At 39.8% G+C, this 21,731-nt stretch overlaps 1 protein-coding gene across 50 annotated transcripts in view; it reads right to left on the bottom strand.

The window, feature by feature from the left end:
- TRDN (triadin) overlaps positions 1-21,731 on the bottom strand; it is a 1,346,604-nt gene that overhangs the window by 1,126,856 nt on the left and 198,017 nt on the right. For all 50 annotated transcript variants that reach the window (XM_073675989.1, XM_073675970.1, XM_073675994.1 and 47 more), the window contains 3 exons: positions 10,034-10,093; positions 3,509-3,565; positions 925-984 (listed from right to left, as the gene is read on the bottom strand). In XM_073675989.1, coding sequence (XP_073532090.1) covers positions 925-984; positions 3,509-3,565; positions 10,034-10,093 — 177 coding nt within the window. The remainder of the gene's footprint in view (positions 1-924; positions 985-3,508; positions 3,566-10,033; positions 10,094-21,731) is intronic.

The raw sequence follows: 21,731 nt of genomic DNA on the forward strand, positions 1-21,731 counted from the left end.
GCCAGTTCATATGTTGATTGAGTGACATATTTCCTAGTCCATGTGTGCCAGGGTACAACCAGGTAATTTTAGAACAGCACAGAATTCACCCTGCAATAGATTAGTCCTCTCACAACTTGCAAAAGAATTCCCACACCTGAGATGCCCGTACAGTGGACAACTACCACAACTTTCAGGCAATGTTGGTCCTCTTAGACCAACAATGTGAGATCACCAGCGCTGACTGAAGAACAAGAAGATTCTGCCCCAGAGGATCTTTTAGCCGCATGTCACCTTCATTGTTTTTCACCAAGGCTAACACTCTCTTCCTCCGATGGCATGACCTCATTGGTTTCCCTTTCTAGTTCACAGGTCTTGTCCACTACTTAATCATCATCATTGTCATCTCACTTAGATTCCAAGTCTAATATGTCATATAAATGCAATAATAATCCCAACAAAATTCCCCAATATATTTTCAGATGCTGACATCACTATAGATACAGGGAAAATATATATCTTTGTACCGTGTTAGCCAATAGATAGAGAAATAATTAGATTTGAGAGTCCTCAGTGGTTGATACCTTTTAATGGCTAACTGAAAAGATGGTAACAAATTGCAAGCTTTCAAACAAAACTACTCAGGTAGTTTTGAAAGCTTGCAATGTGTTACCTTTTAATGGCTAACTGAAAAGATGGTATCAACTACTGAGGAATCTCAAATCTAGACATCAATATACACAGTGAAACTGGTCATCTGCCGCAATTCTTATTTGCTAGCTCATTGCAATAAATTTTTTTTTAGAAATATTCTAAAAACAAAGTATAAAAGTATGGAATATAGTTGTTGCTTATAGTACTTATTATCCTTTCATTTTTTCAGTGCCTGCTCACTGCCAGCTGTAAAATCATATTACTTCCAGATACAAAAAAAACTTTTGTTACCTTTGACAGGGGCCTTTTTCTCTGGTTTTTCTTTTACTTCAGGCTTAGGTCTTTGAATTTCTAAAATACAAATTATGATTCATGCTTTAAATAAATTCCCGTTAGATCGGAGCTAAACTACAATTTACATTTCTGGATACCATTTAAATAAATTGTTTATAGCAATAAGTTTCCTCCCTTTTCTTGCAGGATAGCCACATTCAGTCCCCAATGGCTGCAATACCTAGAACAGGCAATTAGACTTGGACAGGCCCATAGGGTGACCTCTGATCAAGGGTGCAATGATAGTGGTCACAGAGGCCGCTGCCGCTTGAAACATTAATCTCTTCTGTCATCCCAGACAACAAGGGACCCAACCTGCTCTTGCTAAATTACAGGAGCTTGGTCTTCAATCTCCCAATATACAAGTACAATAGTGCAGTATTAAAGCCAACAACAACGTAATGTACATGTTTGCTGCTTGATTGATATTTTAATATTTTTATTTTTAATTTAACTATATGTCTAACCCTAATAAATAGCTTAGACTTTGCAACCCTTACTAAACACATATTTATTCCTTATATTAATAGGTAGCACAAAATGCTGACACGCAGCATTTATAAATCTGTGCTTAAATTTGAATTTCAAGAAAAATGTGGACTTGTTGCCTATTTATAATCTCCAATAATATTGTAAGTGAAGATAAAAAAAAACATTGTGGCGTCTATTAGATAGTGTGGTTCAGACTGCATGCTGCATTAACTTTCTGTCTTCTGTCACTGTAATAGATTGAGCACCCTGCATTTTCTCATCCCTAATCCAGGATGCGGAACATCATCCATTTCCAGTAAGATGGAGTTTGGAAACATGCCTCGCTTCTCTCTATTAGAAATAGTTGATTCAATTCTGGTAAGTACATAACATAAAATATTTTTATCGCAGCAATTACCAGGGTCAGCCTGCTGATATCAATGAATAGAAACACTAAGTAGTTAAGGTGCACAGTAGGTGTTTTATACTTTCAGATGTCATTAGCATATTGTCTTCCCCAAAGATAAACCTAAGACTGAATGGCCTCTACTGTTGAACCACCTTTTCCAATAGAATTCCAGGAGCAGTGAGAAATATCTTCTACCGTATATGCTTTATGTTTCAAACTTTCATGTGACCAAATTAGGGACCCTAGAGGGAATTTGTCACCAGATTTTTGCCCCCTCATCTATGAGCAGTATGATGTAGAAACCCAGACCCTGATTCCAACAATAAGTCACCCACTGGGCTGCTTGCTGTAGTTGTGATAAAATCAGTTTTATCAGCAGAAAATTATCACTAGTGAACTAGCAAACTTGCTGCCATTTAGTCCAAACATGCCCCCACCACTGATTGGCAGTTTTCTGCCTATGGACAGTGCAAGCAGAAATCTGCCAATCAGTGATGTGGGTGAGGTTATACTGAGCTCAGCATTCAGAGAGCTGGTAGATCTGCAACAGAGAAATCTGATTTTATCAAAACAGCAGCAACCAGTAAAGTAAGTGACACATCGCTAGAATCAGGGACTCTGCCCTTAGATCATGCTACTCTCAGAAAAGCCCTAATGACAAATTCCACAGTGTTTTTCATATATTGTGTTTTTATGTTGCTGGGGTGTGGAAGCAAGCTGGAGAACCCGGAGGAAACCCACGCAAACATGCCGAGAAGATACAAACTCTTTCCAGATGTTGCCCTTAATTGGGTTTAAACCCAGGACCCCAACCCTGCAAAGCAACAGTGCTAACCACTGAGCCACCATTCTTAACCTTTTTAGTTTTGCATTCTTTTATCCATATAAGGATTTGTTTTTTGAGAGATGAGATGTATTTTATTGGCTCCATTTTGGAGTACATTTCATTTATTAATTGATTTGTATTTCCTACATTTTAAAGATATGAATGAAAAAAAACATTTGTCTTTGCATTTTATATATTTATCAGGAAATTGTTCAGTATACAGTAGACCATTACTTTAATTATACTAGCGGGATGGAAAGTTAAAAAAAATACTAAATATGTTAACTTTTTCTTGTGTTTTACTATTTTTGGATAATAATATCCATATATAATAATTGAATGGAAATAAGTCGATGAATTCTGAATATGCATTTGATTTTGCTGGATGAATCATAACTGACCCATTTTGGGTACACCTCAATTATGAATTAACTGCTATTATTTTTGTGGGGGATTGAGTAGAAACAAAAGTAATTCTGTTGTTTTATTGGTTGTTTTAGCATAGTTCATTCTAGGATTTGATCAGTCAGACACACACACACACATACTGTATATATGTAGTTCTTGCAGAAATTATACCTTTAAATGATATAGCAATCACTTCAAAGTATCCAAGATTGACATTTCATTCCCAAGTTCATTTCAAAGGAAAATTAATTTGCTTGGCATTAGTTTATGTAGAGCTGACATTATGAAATCAGGAAATTCCTCTCTATAGCTAGTCCTGTGAGACATACCTCTATGTGATATTTACATATGGATAAAGCCAAAGGCAGACAGGAAGAAATCCTTCTCATTGACATTTACAAAATGTTATCTTATATTGATATACATACCTTTGTGTTTTGGCTTTTCAGCTTGTTCTTCTTTTATTGGCCTTTCTGTATGAAGAACTGAAAAATGCAAAATTAAAGCTTACAACTAAAAGGGTTAACTGTCAACATGTCTATGTCTTGCATGAACTAAGCAAGCATTAATTCTCATAATAATATACTGATAATAAAATAATTTATAACTTTATCTTAAACAAATCTATCTTCCAAAATTAAGAAAAATAAAACTTGAACTAACAGTTTGTATCGTTTAGTTTGGTTAAGTTTCAACCTGCAGAGATCTTTTCAGTTGGAGAATTGTCCCTTTTCGGACCTTTAGTTTTCTTATAGGTTTTACTTTCTTTGTTTTTATTTTTTGTAAGATATTGTATAGATTTTTACCTACAGCGGACTGAATTTAACCACTTCGCACCAGAGCCTGTTTATGCCTTCGTGACCGGGCCAATTTTTTCAATTCTGACCACTGTCATTTTATGAAGTAATTACTCTGGAATGCTTCAATGTATTCCCCTGATTCTGAGATTGTTTTTTCGTGACATATTGTACTTCATGATACTGGTAAAATTTCTTCGATATAACTTACGTTTATTTGTGAAAAAATCAGAAATTTGGCGAAAATTTTGAAAATTTTGCAATTTTCTAACTTTGAATTTTCATGCCCTTAAATCAGAGAGATGTGTCACACAAAATAGTTAATAAATAACATTTCCCACATGTCTACTTTACATCAGCACAACTTTGGAACCAAAATATTTTTTTGTTAGGGAGCTATAAGGGTTAAAATTTGACCAGCGATTTCCCATTTTTCCAACAAAATTTACAAAAACATTTTTTTAGTGACCACATCATATTTGAAGTCACTTTGAAGGGTCTTTATGACAGAAAATACCAAAACGTGACACCATTCTAAAAACTACACCCCTCAAGGTACTCAAAACCACATTCAAGAACTTTATTAACCCTTCAGGTGCTTCACAGGAATTTTTAGAATGTGGAAGAAAAAAATTAACATTTAACTTTTTTCACAAAAATGTTACTTTAGACCCAATTTTTTCTATTTTCACAGGGGTAACAGGAAAAAATGGACCCCAAATTTTTTTGTGCAATTTCTCTTGAGTGTGCTGATACCCCGTATGTGAGGGAAAACCACTGTTTGGGCGCACTGCAGGGTTTGAAAGGGAAGGAGCACCATTTGACTTTTTGAATGTAAAATTTGTCTGAATAATTAGCGGACGCCATGTTGCGTTTGGAGAGCTCCTGAAGTGCCTAAACAGTGGAAACCCCCCACAAGTGACACCATTTTGGAAACTAGACCCCTTAGGGAACTTATCTAGATGTGTGGTGAGCACCTTGAACCCCAAGGTGCTTCACAGAAGTTTATAATATTGAGCTGTAAAAATAACATTTTCACATTTTTCCCACAAAAACGTTTTTTCATCCCTTAATTTTGCATTATCATAAGGGTAATAGGAAAAATTGCACCATGAAATTTGTTGTGCTATTTCTCCTGAACACGCTGATACCCCATATGTGGAGGCAAACCACTGTTTGGGCGCACGGCAGGGTTTGAAAGGGAAAGAGCGCCATTTGACTTTTTGAATGTAAAATTTGTTTGGACGCCATGTTGCATTTGGGGAGCCCCTGATGTGCCTAAACAGTGGAAACCTCCCACAAGTGACACCATTTTGGAAACTAGACCCCTTAGGGAACTTATCTAGATGTGTGGTGAGCACCTTGAACCCCAAGGTGCTTCACAGAAAATTATAATATTGAGCTGTAAAAATAAAATTTTCTAATTTTTCCCACAAAACCGTTTTTCATCCCTTAATTTTGCATTATCATAAGGGTAATAGGATAAATTGCACCATGAAATTTGTTGTGCAATTTCTCCTGAGTACGCCGATACCCCATATGTGGGGAAAAACCACTGCTTTGGTGTACGGCAGGGTTCGGAAGAGAAAGGAGCGCTATGTTGGCTGGGATAGGTGGCAGACACCATGTCACATGTGAAGAGTCGCTGACATGCCGAAACAGCAGAAACCCCCACCAGTGACCCCATTTTGTAAACTACACCTCTCAAGGAATTCATCTAGGCAAGTAGTGAGTATTTTTTAATTTTTAAATTTATACCATTGGGCAGTGAAAAAAGCATAATTATATTTTTACAACAAAAAAATGTTTTACCCTCAGATTTTTCATTTTCACACAGGGCAATGGGTAAAAATGGTGCTGAAATGTGTCACACAATTTCTTCTAAAAGTGGCAATACCCCATATGTGGCTGTATCGTACCGCTCAGCCATACGGCGAGATCTGGGGGGGACGGAGTGCTATTTGACAATTGGAGAACAAATTATTGTAGAATAGGCATATGGATTTGGGAGCGCAAAATTTTATGAATTTCTTTTGGGGGGCAAGGGCCATTTCGCTTTTTCAGAGCCTTTCTGCTAGCAGTAACTTGGAAGTCCCTTATATTTTTAACAGATGACAGACCTGAGTGGGGACTAGCTTTTTTTGAGGACTGAGTTGAAGCTTTTATTGGGAACATTTTATGTAACATTTATCCAGCGCTCTAGGCTGAGCACTTACATCGGGGTTTCCATCTAAATTTCCAAGTGATATAATTCAGATGAAACCCCTGCGGGATCCATTCACTGTAATGAGGCAGCAGAGTTACTCTGGACTCCGTCTGGCCTCTGTTTAGCGGTGTCTTTTTTTTCAGAAGTGTACAAAACTGGCCAACCGCACTTTTATGCACGCCTAAAACAAATGACACCGTGGGATCACAGGCTAGACGGCGTCCACAGTGGTCTATATATGCCTCATTACAGGGAATCTTCCGTCATGGGTTCTGGCTGAATCACGTATTTCAGAGATTTACACGGAAACTCTGGTGTAAGTGCTCAGCGCAGAGCGCAGGATAAATGTGAGCAGAGCCTTACTGCGATCTTTCGGAGACATAATAAACAAATCAGTAGCAGGTGAAGAATTGGTTTTATTTATTATTTACACCGCTCCTCGTGCGGTATAAGTGATGAGATTACTTTATTCTTCGGGTCGGTGCGATTACAGAGATACCAGATTTATATCGGGTTTTTATGACTGACAGCTGTCACACACTAAAAGACGCTTTTTTTTGCAAAATCTGGTTTTTGCATCACCATATTTTGAGAGCTATAATTTTTCCATATTTCAGCTGACAGTCATGTGATGGCTTGCTTTTTGCGGGACGAGTTGACATTTTTATTGGTACCATTTTTGAGTACGTGACATTTTTTGATCGCTTTCTATTCCGTTTTTTGGGAGGTAAAATTAACAAAAACCAATTCAGGAATTGTTCTTTGAGGTTTTTTTTTATGCCGTTCTGCGTGTGGTAAAAGTGATCAGGCAGCGTTATTCTTCGGGTCAGTACATTTACAGTGATACACTTACTGTATATTTTTTTATGTTTTGGCGCTTTTACACAATAAAACAAATTTATAGAAAAAAATATTTTTTTTGCATTGCTTTATTCTGAGCACTATAACTTTTTTATTTTTCGACTGATGGATCTGTATGGTGGCTTGTTTTTTGCGGAACAAAATGACGTTTTCAGCGGTACCATTTTTATTTCTGTTTTGCTTTTTGATCGCATTTTTTTCCACTTTTTGTTTGGCGATATAATGAAAAAGCATATTTTTTTGCTCCGTTTTTTATTTATTTTTATTACGGTGAAAACAGAAGGAGTTAATTAGTGTGACAGTTTTATAGCTCGGGTTGTTTTGGACGCGGCGATACCAAACGTGTGCTTTTTTTGGTTTTGTAAAAATATACGGATTTATTGGTTTAATATTTTATTTATTTATTTTGTGATTTTTTTTTTTTTAACAGTTTAAAAACTTTTTTTTTACATTTTTACTTAGTCCCTGTATGGGACATTAATTTTTATTTTTCTGATCACTGATCTCATGTAATGTAATAGACATATATTACATTACATTACATGAGATCTTCCCTGTTTCAGTCAGAGTCTCCTGTCTGGCTCAGCTTGCAGGCTGAGCCAGACAGGACACCATATATGGCAGAGCTGGAGGCAGTCATGTGACCTCCAGCTGCCATAGCAACCCCAGGTCCTGGAAGGAATCGGAGGTCTTCGGAGGTAAGTAAGACGACCCCCTCTCCTCCTGCTGTCTCCTATATGCCGCGATCACTATAGATCGCAGCATATAGAAGACAGCAAAGGGTTAACATCACTGGGACCTGATCCAATCAGGTCCCGATGATGTTCCCTGTCAGAGCTAATGCTCTGCACCGGAATCGCAGCGCTTGCAGGACCCTGGGGGTCCTGAGCGCTGTGAGACCACCCACCGTTTTTAAACGTCCGCGCTGCACAGAGCCCAGGCAGCGCGGACGTTTATGTACAGTGGGCGGTCGGGAACCGGTTAAGGTTCATGCTTAGGTCTAGCGCCAGTGATCACGTGTGTTATGTTTAGCTCAGCCAGACCACCACCCCTCACCCCACAATGCACCATCTCAAACACACACGCTCACACCCACAGAACTATATAATGTATATATAAAACTACAAAAGAAACAGAGTACAGAACAAATGATCAATTTTGTTTTTTGAGGCTCAATTTTCAGCAACACGTTGTTGCTTAATCCTTTCTCTTTTCTGCCTAGGAAATGTTTTGTGTGCAAGATGTTTTGGCATTTTTTATCAATAAATATATTAAAGCCAAGACATTTTGCACACAAACATCTCCTGGGTTGCCAAATGGATGTAACAACAACATGGCTCTGAAAATTGGGCTGCAAACCCAAATGTGGTGGAGCCTTGTTGGAGTGTAAATCAGTACTCAAAGAAAGGTCTTTTATCTCTTGAACTGTGTGGCAGGTTAAAAAAAAAAGAAAAATTCTCATTGGAGCTGCCGGAATCAGAAAAGAGCAAAAACTGGCCACTGTTGAGTTGGTAACAGGTCTTTTCTAATTAATTATTCGTTTAATCCTTTTACGACCTTGGACGTATGATGTATGAGTACATTCAAGGTCATATCCTTGCACCCCATACAGGCTCCGATGATGAGCCTGCATGTTTTTGGGCACATGACAGCTCATCTGATCACGATCCACCCACAGCTTTTAACATGTTAAATGCTGCTGTCAATCTCTGACAGCAGCATTTAACATGGCCACGGCAGAAGGACATCACTAGTCCCGCCCATCGGCACCCCTGTCATATGACTGCGGGTCCCGGATGGGTTGGCATAACAACCTAGGATCTGCAGGAGACCCATGCAGTTGCCATTGCCGGAATGCTGAGCGCCACACAGCGGTCGGTGCTAATAGGAAGTGAGCACTTTAGCTACACATAGCAGGGCTGAAGCCCTGCTGCGTGTAGCACAGGCGATTGAATGGTCGCAACTTCTAGTCTCTCATGGACACTATGGAAGCAAGTTAAAAGTAGACAAAAATGCTTTTAAAAATATTTAAAAAATTAATCCAATCAGTAAATGGTGTAACGAGAAAAAAAACTCAAAATGCCAGAACTATGTTTTTATGGTAAGCCCTCACCCAGCCCCAGATTACGAAAAATGGAGATGCTAGTGGCCTTGGAAAATGGCGACATTTTTATTTTTTTGCAAACTTTGGATTTTTTTTTTCACAACTTAAAAAAAGAGCCTATACATGTTTGGTATCTACAAACTCTTAATGACCTGGGGAATCATAATGGTAGGTCAGTTTTTGCATTTAGGGAACATAGTAAAAAAAATATAAAAAACAATTGCGGAATTGCACTTTTTTTTGCAATTTCACCGCACTTTGAATTTTTTTCCCTTTTTCCGGTACACTATATGGTAAAACCAAAGGTGTAATTCAAAAGTACAACTCGCCCCATGAAAAAAAGCCCTCACATGGCCATATTGACCAAAATATAAAAAAGTTATGGCTCTGGGAAGAAGGGGGGCTAAAAACAAAAACACAAAAATGGAAAAACCCAAGGTTGCGAAGGGGTTATTATTACTTTACAGTGAAAGTTTTATAAAACTAATTTTAAATACCCTTTTCAAGAGTTCTCAGTCAAGAGAACTGTTGGCGGCACTTGCTCGCGGATTCTTGACAGACTATAGCTCAATATTGTGCAGAACACCTTTGATCAACTCATCATTGGTGAACCAAAGGGGACATCTCCTTTGACCTATTTTGTTTTTAAGGTATCTCTTCTGTTAATAATTTTATTGGGCTAGGAAAAAAGCAGAAAAAGAGCTGGGAAAAATTATCTCAGTGCAATCTTATGAGTGTATTATTAGCATCACTCCAATTTATAAAGGGAGTGGGATCACTTTAGATCATAGCAATGTGTCAGGGAACAGAGCTCATAATGGATTTCTCTAAAGCACTGTAATGGCTTCATAAAAGGTCTTCACTTCAACAATCATTCATTGTGAAATATGCATTCTTTTATATGCTTAACATTGCATACATTTCTTAAAATGTTAAAAGGAATACTATTAAATGAGCAATCAGCCATGTTCTTGAATTGTCTTACGTTTTGGTATGGATTTGACTTGCAATTTTTCAAGTTTTCCTTCTCTCTCTATATATACAACTGAAACAAAAAGAAATATAATTTAAAAAGTTTATAATAGTTAATTTAAATAACTTAAAAATACATATTCTTCCCCTTACCATGCAAATGAACAGTTAAGTCAAGTTTACCTGCTAAATCATTTTACACATAGCTAGTGCCCGCTTTCTCTACACAATAAAAACATACCAATTAAGCAATTTATAATATAATTGATAAAGTGATACAGATTCTCATTGAAGAGAGCTTCAAGTTGGTATATGGAGATTTATAGGCCATGCAACGTTTCTATGGAAAGTTAAATATGCAAATTGTCTCTTCATAGAGGAAGAGAGCAGTGTTTCTGGTACCACCTATTGGAAATAGTAATCATAAATGTCTATAGCGACCCTATAAAAATTGTGGTCACATGACTCAGGATATAAAATCAAACAAAAATCTCAATTTGTAGACACATGTTTCAGCGTTTTTTCCACCCACCCATCAAGGGTAAAGTAGGAGAGCTAGTTGGCTGGGTGAGAGGCCTTTGACAGGGGGTTAAAGGGATAAAGTTTCTCATTGTGGATATTGCCAAGTTGGTATAGGGAGACTTATAGGCCATGCAATATTCCCCTGGGATATTAAATATGCAAGTTGCCTGCTTGCAAAGCAAAAAAAACAGGGTCTTTCGTGCCACCTGTTGGAAGTAGCAATTCTAAAAGTCACAGATTCACAGTGGTCAAGAGTAGTGATGAGCGAGTATGTTCTGTTAACCCTTTCTGTGAGCATGCTCGGGTGCTTGCTGAGTATCTTTTGCGTGCTCGGGTGTTATGTTTCAGTCACTCCATGCTCATGATTTGCAACTGTTTGACAGCTTTAATACATGTGAGGAATGCCTAAGAAACAGGCATTACTCACATGTATTAAAGCTGTTAAACAGTCGCAAATCATGAGCATGGAGTGACTGAAACATGTTCGTAAATCTCGAGTAACGAGCATGCTCGCTCATCACTAGTCAGGAGTTATATTTTCACCAATAATATTTTAACAGGAATAAAAATGTAGGTCATTTTATGGGAGGAATATTTTGCAGCTTTGCAATCACAGAAAAACATGACCTAAATATGTTTACTTCATCATTCTCACTAATTTAAATAAACTTTAAACAAAATGAAATCACATGAATGTATAACTAGGTGAATTAATGAATTTTAAAGAACATTTTGCAAAAAAAATAATCTCAATCTGTCTATGAACTGTAAATATTTAACCAGAGTTGAAAGAAAGTACTAATCACAAAAATGTTCCAGGTTGTTTTTAGCAACAATTAAAATGAATCAAAAACAGGTTAGTCAATGCATTACATTGCTAAAGATTGCTAAATATTTTGCGCAGTTTTGCAGTTCTCTTTTTTTTCTATAAGATTCTTGCAGTAAAAACATGTTAAAGGGATTGTTTGATTATGTATTAAAAAAAATTAAAAACTTATAAAATAGTGAAAGACTAATCAATGTCAGTGAGACCACCACAGTGGCCAGTGACCCCCACAGTGGCCAGTAAACCTGTTAGCTAATTCATGAAGATCAAACCAAAGGCAGCATAAATCAGAGACTATCTCCATTATTACAGCCGTGTATGATTTACTCTGAAATGCGTTTCAAAGAAAACATACTTTGAGGACCATGCGACTATAATAGCTAGTCCAAGAAGAGTAAAGACCCACTTTTCCCCCACCCTGCTCCATTAAACTGATGGGTTTCTTCCTATACACATCCATATGGAGAGACAAGTCAGTCTAGTAAAGCACACCAAAACAGGAAAAAGAACGGTGATTCTCGAGTGCCGCCCCAGAGTTAAGACAAGGGTGCATGTTCTCTGGATCTTTATTCATTCATACCATGCATTTCAAAGTAGGGTTGACTCCTTCATCAGGTATAGTGTGTTATACAGAGCCACCTTCCTTATATAGGGGGGAAAAGAAACTTTCACACAGCTTAAAACAATAAATAATTAAAACCAACAATTTATGCAAGTCACATATGTAAAATTTGCAGCAAAGAACCATTTGTTGCATATAAATATAATTATGTTGCTTATATGTATGATGTCTTAAAATTGTCTAAAAATAATAATAATAAAAAAAATCTTATATTATTATTTATTATTATAGAGGCATTTATTCAATTTCGCTTTACATGTGGAAAAGGGGTATACATAATAAAAACAAAAGCACAATACTTTTAGACAATAGAATATATATTAATATAATAATAATATACACAGTATACTTATATATTTATTTAAGATTTTATATTAGGGTACTCCTTCCGAGGATCTGCTGGAACTTGCGTGTGATTGATTGAGTGTGTGGACAGGTGTCTTTTATACAGGTAACGAGTTCAAACAGGTGCCATTAATACAGGTAATGAGTGCAGAGTAGGAGGGCTTCTTAAAGAAAAAACTAACAGGTCTGTGAGAGCCAGAATTCTTGCTGATTGGTAGGTGATCAAATACTTATTTCATGCAATAAAATGCAATTTAATTATTTAAAAATCATACAATGTGATTTTTTTTGTTTTTATTTTTAGATTTTGTCTCTCACAGTTGCAGTGTACCTACGATAAAAATTACAGACCTCTCCATTCTTTGTAGGTGGGAAAACTTGCAAAATCGGCAGTGTATCAAATACTTATTTTCCTTACTATACAATCCTTTGCTCACTGTGTCCTATATTGAGGGTAACACACATGGAGAACCTTTTCTCTTTTTCTCTGTATGTTTCCATGGCCATATTATGATACCGAGTTTGATTAACAAAATATGTGGCACACTCCATTGCATTCATTACCACTATGATTAGAGGTCTAAAGATACAGAAAAAAATACACTGTGAGCCTTAGTGTGGAACTGGACTAATAGGCATGATGATAGTCTATGGATATTTGTGTAATGTTGCCTATCAAAAACAAAATCATTGCCTTTGTAAAACTTTTAGACCCAGTATAATCCCAAAAAAAGAGAAAGAAAAGACTGTACCTAGAAGACAACCATAAGAATTTTGAATATTATGTGGGTCTTAGCACTTTGGTATAAGGGGTTTTCCTCTTTCAGCAAACTCCTACCCACAGGCAGTTAGTTTTTAAACAAACAGCAGAGCTTTGCTTACCTTCTCAAGATTCAAAACTGTGTCCTCATCTCTTCCTTGGTCTCTGTTACTTGGCTATAGTGGTAATGTTTTTAGTTGGCAGCGCTGCAGCCAATCACTGAGCTCAGGAGCTCTGTTGATGTAGACCACACAAGCAGCTGTGCTCAGTAATTGCCTGCAATGCTGTTGGCATTATTGCTGCAGCAGAGCAACAGATGGTGGAGTCAGCAGAAAACACACAGCACTGAACTCTAGGAGGGTAAGTAGAAATCTGCTTTTCTACACCTAAGGCTATGTGCCCACGATGCAGAAATGAAGCAGAAAATTTCTGCAGCATTTCTGCATCTCCCTGGCAGAAAAAACGCATGCAGATTGTGCATGCGTTTTTCCTGCAGAATACATGCGGATTTACATGCGAATTCACATGCGTTAACGCATGTGTTTCCGCATGCGGACTGACAAGCACTTTCCAGGCGATAGCATCACTTGTAAAGTGCTTGACAACTAGGTCACACTATATAAATCCATGCAAACAGCATGGATTTATACAGTGTGACCGTAAAAATAAAAAAAATAAAGCTATACTTGCCCCCAATGCCGCCGCGTGTGCTGTCGCGCTCGTCCTGGCTTCTTCCGGGTTGCCGGCATCTCGCGAGACAGCCTGCGGTCACATGACTGCGACGTCATCTCAGGTCCTGGAAGGAGAAGCGCTGCCGGCAAGCAGAGAGAAGCCGCCGGACAGGTGAATATAAACTTTATTTTTTATTTCTTTTTTGCACAGGTACAATGGTACCCAGGTCTGGATGAGAGTCTCCTCTCCTCCAGAACTGGGTACCATTCGCACATTGAGATGCATGATATCCGCTTGTACAAACGCGGATATTATGCGTCTCAATGCAAGTCAATGGCGGCGCTTCCGCTGCGCTTCCGCAAAATTAATGAACATGCTGCGGATTTATGAGCGCACAGAAACGCTGCGGAAAAATCCGCAGCATGTGCATTGACATTGCGGAATGCCATTGGGGACCATGGGGTGCGGATTACCATGCGTTTTTTAAGCGTTTCCGCTGCGGAAATTCCGCTGCGGAAACGCATGAAAAACACATCGTGTGCACGCAGCCTTACTGAGATGGAGTGCAAAGGTTTGCTGAAAGAGGACAACCCATTTAATCCTTTGTATAAATAGCAAGGCAAAGTACTATTAACCAGAAACAATGTGAAAAAAACAAAGATGTCTAACCTACTTGTCTATCGTAGTTAAGAACACATCGAAAGACGTAATCATAGTCAGATAAGTTATGGGAGCAGCAGTTGTCTCACATCATAGAATCAGAAGACAGAGTAAGACCAGTTACCAGTCTAAGGCTATGGTCACACTATCAGTATTTGGTCAGTATTTCACATCAGTATTTGTAAGCCAAAACTGGGAGTGGGTGATAAATGCAAGAGAGGTGCAAGTGTTTCTATTATAAGCTTTCTCTGACTGTTCCTAACCTGGTTTTGGCTTACAAATACTGATGTAAAATACTGACCAAATACTGATAGATTGACCATAGCCTTATGGTTAGCAACAGGTTTGCAAACCCAGTACTACAGTACATCAGAAGGCATTTGAATGCTCAGGGCTAAGCTGGGTCAGAAATCAGGTTAAAATTTAATGGGTTAAATTCTCATAAATGCCTGGGATTAACCACTAGAAGTCCCAGATGGTTACCTGAACAGAGGTTTGAATTTTATATAGCATTAGGAGCTATTTTCCAGCCTCAAAGGTCCAGAGTAAATTTTGCCGTGTAGTCATGCCCTTCCAAAAATTGCAGGCTTAAGTCAAAAGTTCAAATTTGAAAATAACAATACAAAGGAACTCTAGCTTTAGGGCTGATAGAGAAGAAAGGCACACAACCTAAAAAGCAATGCACAAAGCCTCCATTAGATGACTCACTCTGCCTGACTTTGTATATGAAGATATATGGTACTCCGCCTAGTAACAATGTTTTTAAGCGAAAGAAAATGTCATACCAATAATGTCTGATGGGGTGTGCCATCATTGTACTGTTTTTACTGTTAGATTTGTATTTATTCATTTTATGTTTTGTCTTCAGGAGCATGACTATTGGGTCCATTCACATGCGGAAGATATATCTGAAACTCAGTTCCATTTATCTGAATGGGTTTCTTTTTACATCAAACCCATGGATTTCTGCAAAATCAGTTTAAGTGGATCCAACTGTCTCAAAAATTTGTGCTTCAGAATTTGCCTGCTCATAACAACATTGGAAACACTTAAGATAAGATATTGATCTATATATGTTCTAAAAATTGCTGCTTGAAATTGCTTTTATGACTTCAATTGTATTGAATCATGTTATTACTTTATTGTTCAATGTCATAGTATCATTTGTAAATCACAATACAAGCAGTATGACTTATTTGTACAATAATCATCTGTCATTTTCTTGGAGACTGTCTACAATAAACTTATTTATCAGTTCTTTTAACTGTTAGTGTTCAGTATTAAATATAAATATATATATATATTTTTTTTAAGTATTAAATGTATACTATACTATGTCACTATTACTTAACTGAAACAGAAATGTCTCAATATATAAGCATCAAGACAATGACTGTAATGCCACAGCTTTCAGTGACAGGTCTGCGGTGCCAGCTAAAATAACTGATTATCTAAACCAGTGCAATATACCGAAGTACTAGAGATCATTAAATGATCTCTCCCTTTCTTCTGATCAGCATATCTATAATATAATCGGCCAAGCGTCCCTCTGTCTGAAGCATTTATAGACTCGCAGTCTGGCTCCAGATAAAAGAAGGCTTGGAGCCATTACAGGTAAGAGGAGTGTATGGCGCCAGAGATCACGGTATGTGTAGACACTGAATGCATACCGCTATCTCCGGCGCCATACTTACATACTTACCTGACAGGGAGGAGCGTTGCTGCAGCGTCTCTCTTCAGGCCGGAGACCGGGGGCAGAGTGAAGGAGTCAGAATCGGCGCATGGGCATAGCGCTATCCGACGCCATTTTACTGAAGACACATTTACAGTGTGTCTTCAGCAAAATGGCGCCGGACAGCATGGCGCTCCGGCACCGCACTCCTCCCTCGGCCTCCGGCAGAACAGGACACAGCAGCGCTGAAGCACAGGGAAGAAAGATGAGTATAAGTGTTTATTTTTTTTTGTATGTGTGCAGCATGAAAGGGAGGAGGGCTGTCATACATACCAGGATTGGGGGATGAGGGAGCCACACATGCCAGGATTGGGGGATGAGGGGGCCACACATACCAGGAGGATTGGGGGATGAGGGGGCCACACATACCAGGATTGGGGGATGAGGGGTACCATACATACCAGGATTGAGGGATGAGTGGACCATGCATACCAGGATTGGGGGTGAGGGGACCATGCATACGAGGATTGGGGGTGAGGGGACCATGCATACGAGGATTGGGGGTGAGGGGACCATGCAAACCAGGATTGGGGGATGAGGGGGCCACACATACCAGGATTGGGGGATGAGGGGGCCACACATACCAGGATTGGGGGATGAGGGGGGCACACATACCAGGGATTGGGGGATGAGGGGACCACGCATACCAGGATTGGGGGTGAGGGTACCACGCATACCAGGATTGGGGGATGAGGGATACCACGCATACCAGGATTGGGGGATGAGGGGTACCACACATACCAGGATTGGGGGATGAGGGGTAACACGCATACCAGGATTGGGTGATGAGGAGTGTCATGTATACCAGGATAGGGATGAGGGCGCCATACACACCAGGATTGGGGATGAGAAAGCCATGCATAACAGGATGAGGGATTGGGTACCCTACATACCAGGATTGGGGGATGCAGGGTGCCATGCATACCAGGATTGGAGATGGTGGGGTACCATGCATACCAGGATTGGGGATGGGGGGTGCCATGCATACCAGGATTGGGGGAAGAGGGGTGCCATGCATACCAGGATTGAGGGGTGAGGGGTACCATGCATACCAGGGGTGAGGGGTACCATGCATACCACTATTGAGGAATGAGGGGAGCCATGCATACCAGGATTCGGATGATGGGCCATGCATGCCAGGATAGGGATGAGGGGTACCATGTATACCAGGATAGGGATGAGGGGTACCATGCATACCAGGATTGAGAGTGAGGGTGCCATGCATACCAGGATTGGGTTTGAGGGGTGCCATGCATACCAGGATTGAGGGTGAGGGGTGCCATGCGTACCAGGATTGAGGGTGAGAGATGCCATGCATACCAGGATTGAGGGTGAGGGGTGCCATGCGTACCAGGATTGAGGGTGAGGGGTGCCATGTGTACCAGGATTGAGGGTGAGGGGTACCATGCATACCAGAATAGGGATGAGGGCAGCACATAATAGGATGGGGAACAGGATTGGGGAGCACAAATACCAGGATGGGGGCAGCACATAACAGAATGGGAAACCATCTAATATATAAAGCTGAATGTGTGTGTGCGTATGTTTGTATGTATATATGTGTGTATGTCCGGGATTGGCATCTGCACCGTCGCAACTACAGCCACAAAATTTTGTGCAGTCACACATCAGGACCCCGAGAGTGTCATAGGCTATGTTGTGAGGAAAAATTTTAACCCCGTGCGATCCAATTCACCAAGCAATTTTGCCCCTATCTACATAATGGGGAAAAAGTGAAAGGAAAAGTGTTGGAGGCAAATTGACAGCTGCCACATGTGAACAAGAGAGAATTAAAGAATGAGAGTGATGGCGCCAAAGAGTATATACCATACAGTTGCTAAGGTGGGGCCCCGACATGGGATACTCATACTCACCACACACCGGGATATGAACACACACACAAAATGCGCCACACACTACCACGTGGTTGAACACATATACCACCCTCAGCACACACAAAACTCATCTCACAAAGATTTATCAGGCTGCCAATAGCAACCAATCACAGTTCAGCTTCTATTTTGCTACAGTTAATTAATCTGAGCTGTGATTGGTTAATATAGGCAACAAAGGACATTCTCAGTATAACAAAGCTTGTGTAAGGTAATAAGATGTCAGCTAGGGTGTGTTGGTGGAAAGGCTGATGTCAGTCACATTACTTCTATGTGAGAGGATATAGAAACTGCCAGTTACAGACTATTTTTACCACAATAATGCCTCATAAGAAAAGGAATTTCATGGCTCGAATGTCAGCTGATGCGAAAAGAAAAGCTGCATTATGGGCCAATGAAAAATGTGAAGACCGAGAAACAAGGCTGACACACATGAGAACAGCAGCTGCTTCCTCAAGAGCCAATGAACTTTCTGAGCAGAGGTAAGCGAGGCTTGCAGACAAGAGAACAAGAGCTGCTTCCTGAAGGGCTAATGAACTTTCTGAGGAGAGGGAAGCGAGGCTTGCAGACATGAAAACAAGAGCTGCTTCCTCAAGAGCCAATGAACTTTCTGAGGACAGGGAAGCGAGGCTTGCAGACATGAAAACAAGAGCTGCTTCCTCAAGAGCCAATGAACTTTCTGAGGACAGGGAAGCGAGGCTTGCAGACATGAAAACAAGAACTGCTTCCTCAAGAGCCAATGAACTTTCTGAGGAGAGGGAACCGAGGCTTGCAGATAAGAGAAGAAGAGTTTCTTCCTCAAGGGCCAATGAGTCATCTCAGCAGTGAGAAGGCCGACTTGCCACTAAGAGAATTGCTATTTCTTCCACCAGGGCACAGGAAATGGTTGGAGATTTGAAACATGCCGCCTTTTGATACCAGTCAGACATAAACTATCAGGATAATCTTAAAGTTCAGATAGGAAAAATGGATGTTGTCTGTATGTACTGCAGTGCCCTGAAATGGAAAGATGAACCGCCAGGTTTATGCTGTGCAAATGGCAAGATAAAACTTCCACCTCTCCTGTCACCACTAGATCCCCTAAAGTCTCTGATGACAGGTACCAGTACAATATCAAAGCATTTCTTGGACAACATTAGGAAGTACAATTCCTGCTTCCAAATGACATCATTTGCTGCAACAAAAGAAATGTTTACAACAGGATTTATGCCAACATTTAAAGTTCAATGACAGGTTTACCACTCAATTGGCTCACTGCTTCCATTACAAGGAGAAGAACCTCAATTTCTTCAACTCTTCTTTATGGGAAATGCAGAGGCTCAGTGGAGATGCTCTTTAATTCCTAACACTCGCCTTGATATTGTCATTATTTTGCAGCAGTTCCTTCACTCCAACAATCTATATGTTCAACTTTTCAAGACTGCACTTGAATGCATGCCAAATGACGATTACAAGGTTGTCATTCGAGCTGACAAAACACCACAAAGTAAACATCAGCGACATTTCAATGCTCCCACAATTGATGAGGTAGCCATCTTGATTGTAGGTAATGATTTTCAAAGCTGTGACATTGTGCTTCAGAAAAAGAACAATAGTTTGCAACGAGTAGCAGAAACTCACAGGTCCTATGATGCTCTGCAATATCCAATCATCTTTTGGCAGGGACAGGATGGCTATCACTTTGGAATACCTCAGACAGATCCTACAACAGGCAACCCTTCAGGAAAAAAAGTGTCTGCCATCGACTTCTATGCAGATAGGATCATGACAAGATTTGGAGAGGAAAATCGCATCTTGAGTGCAAACACCTCTTCCACCAATTTATTGTTGACATGTATGCAAAGATTGAGAGTGAACGTCTTTTATATATCCGACTAAACCAAAAGAAGCTCAGGGCAGAGGAATATATTCACCTTAGAGATGCTGTTGCAAATGATGCTGATCCAAAAGAGTTGGGGAAAATGGTTATTCTTCCATCAACTGTCACTGGAAGCCCACAACACATGCATGAATACACACAGGATGCAATGACTTATGTGAGAAAGTATGGCTGTCCAGATCTTTTCATCACCTTTACTTGCAATCCTGCCTGGGAGGAAATTGGAGGGCACCTGTTGCCGGGCCTAAAAACAGTCAATCGCCATGACATTATTGCTCGGGTTTTCAAACAGAAACTTTCAAAAATGACTAATCTCATCACAAAATCACATATTTATGGTGAGACGCAGTGCTGGATGTATTCAGTTGAATGGCAAAACAGAGGCCTTCCTCATGCCCACATCTTGATTTGGCTGAAGCAAAAAATACAGCCTACCGAAATTGATAATATCATCAGTACCGAATTGCCAGACCCTCAGATTGACCCATTGCTGTTTGACACCATCACAAAAACCATGATCCATGGTCCGTGTGGGAGTCTGAACAAAAATTCTCCCTGTATGATTGATTGCAGGTGTTCAAAGCATTACCCACGATCCCTGGTCCAAGAAACCCAAACAGGACAAGATGGATATCCAGTCTACCGAAGAAGAAAGCCAGGGGATGGTAGCTTCATAGCAAAGCTCAAAATGCGTGTTGGATCATCACTCCAAGTGATAGAAATTGACAACAGGTCGGTAGTGCCTTACAACCCTTTGCTCTAAAAAATCTTCCAGGCCCATATAAATGTCGAATCTTGCCACTCTGTGAAATCAATCAAGTATATCTGCAAATATGTCCACAAAGGAAGTGATCAAGCAGTTTTTGAACTCCAGAAAAATGGACCTATTATTGATGAAGTGGAGGCATTCCAGATGGGTAGGTACATAAGCAGCAATGAAGCGGTTTGAAGAATACTAGGATTCTCCATTCATGAGCGCTACCCACCAGTTGTGCATCTGAGTGTGCACTTGGAAAATGGACAAAGAATTTACTTTAACCCAGCAAACTTGCAGCAGCAACTGCTAACACCACCTAAGACCACTCTCTTGGCATTTTTTGAGCTGTGTCAACAAGATCCTTTTGCAAAAACAATTCTCTACTGTGATTTACCAAAGTACTACACTTGGAATGCCTCCAGAAAAACACTGGAACGGATGAAATGGGGGCTTGATATTGAAGGCTATCCAGGGGTGAAAGCAACTGATACTCTTCGTCGCGTCTACACTGTTCAACCGTCAAATGCAGAGTGCTTCTACCTGCGCATTTTACTTCATGTTGTCAAAGACCCTACATCATTTTCTGACCTGAAGACCGTCGGAGGCCATGTGTGTGAAACATTCAGGGAAGCTTGCCAAAGAAAAGGACTTTTGGAAAATGATGGACACTGGGACATGACCCTCAGTGTAGCAGCAGCCACACAAACCCCAAAGCGACTAAGACACCTCTTTGCTATTATTCTAACAACCTGTAGCATTTCAAATCCTCTTGAGATTTGGACAAAGTACAAAACTGGTCTCAGTGAGGACATCCTCATGCAGATTAGAAGGGAAAATCCTCAGCAACTCATCAACTTCACTGAGGAAATGTTCAATGAAACTTTAATGCTCCTTGAAGATCAGTACATAGCAATGTCAGGCAAAGCCTTACAGTTGCTTGGTTTGCTTGCTCCTGAAGAAATCCTGAAGGCATCCAAATGTGTATGGAGATTTTCCTAGAAACAAACTACAATATTGATGAACTGACAACATTTGTGTCTCAGA

Source organism: Phyllobates terribilis, unplaced genomic scaffold (assembly GCF_046119375.1).
Source record: "Phyllobates terribilis strain yellow unplaced genomic scaffold, ASM4611937v1 Scaffold_3__8_contigs__length_932513732, whole genome shotgun sequence".
Lineage (NCBI taxonomy): Eukaryota > Metazoa > Chordata > Amphibia > Anura > Dendrobatidae > Phyllobates > Phyllobates terribilis.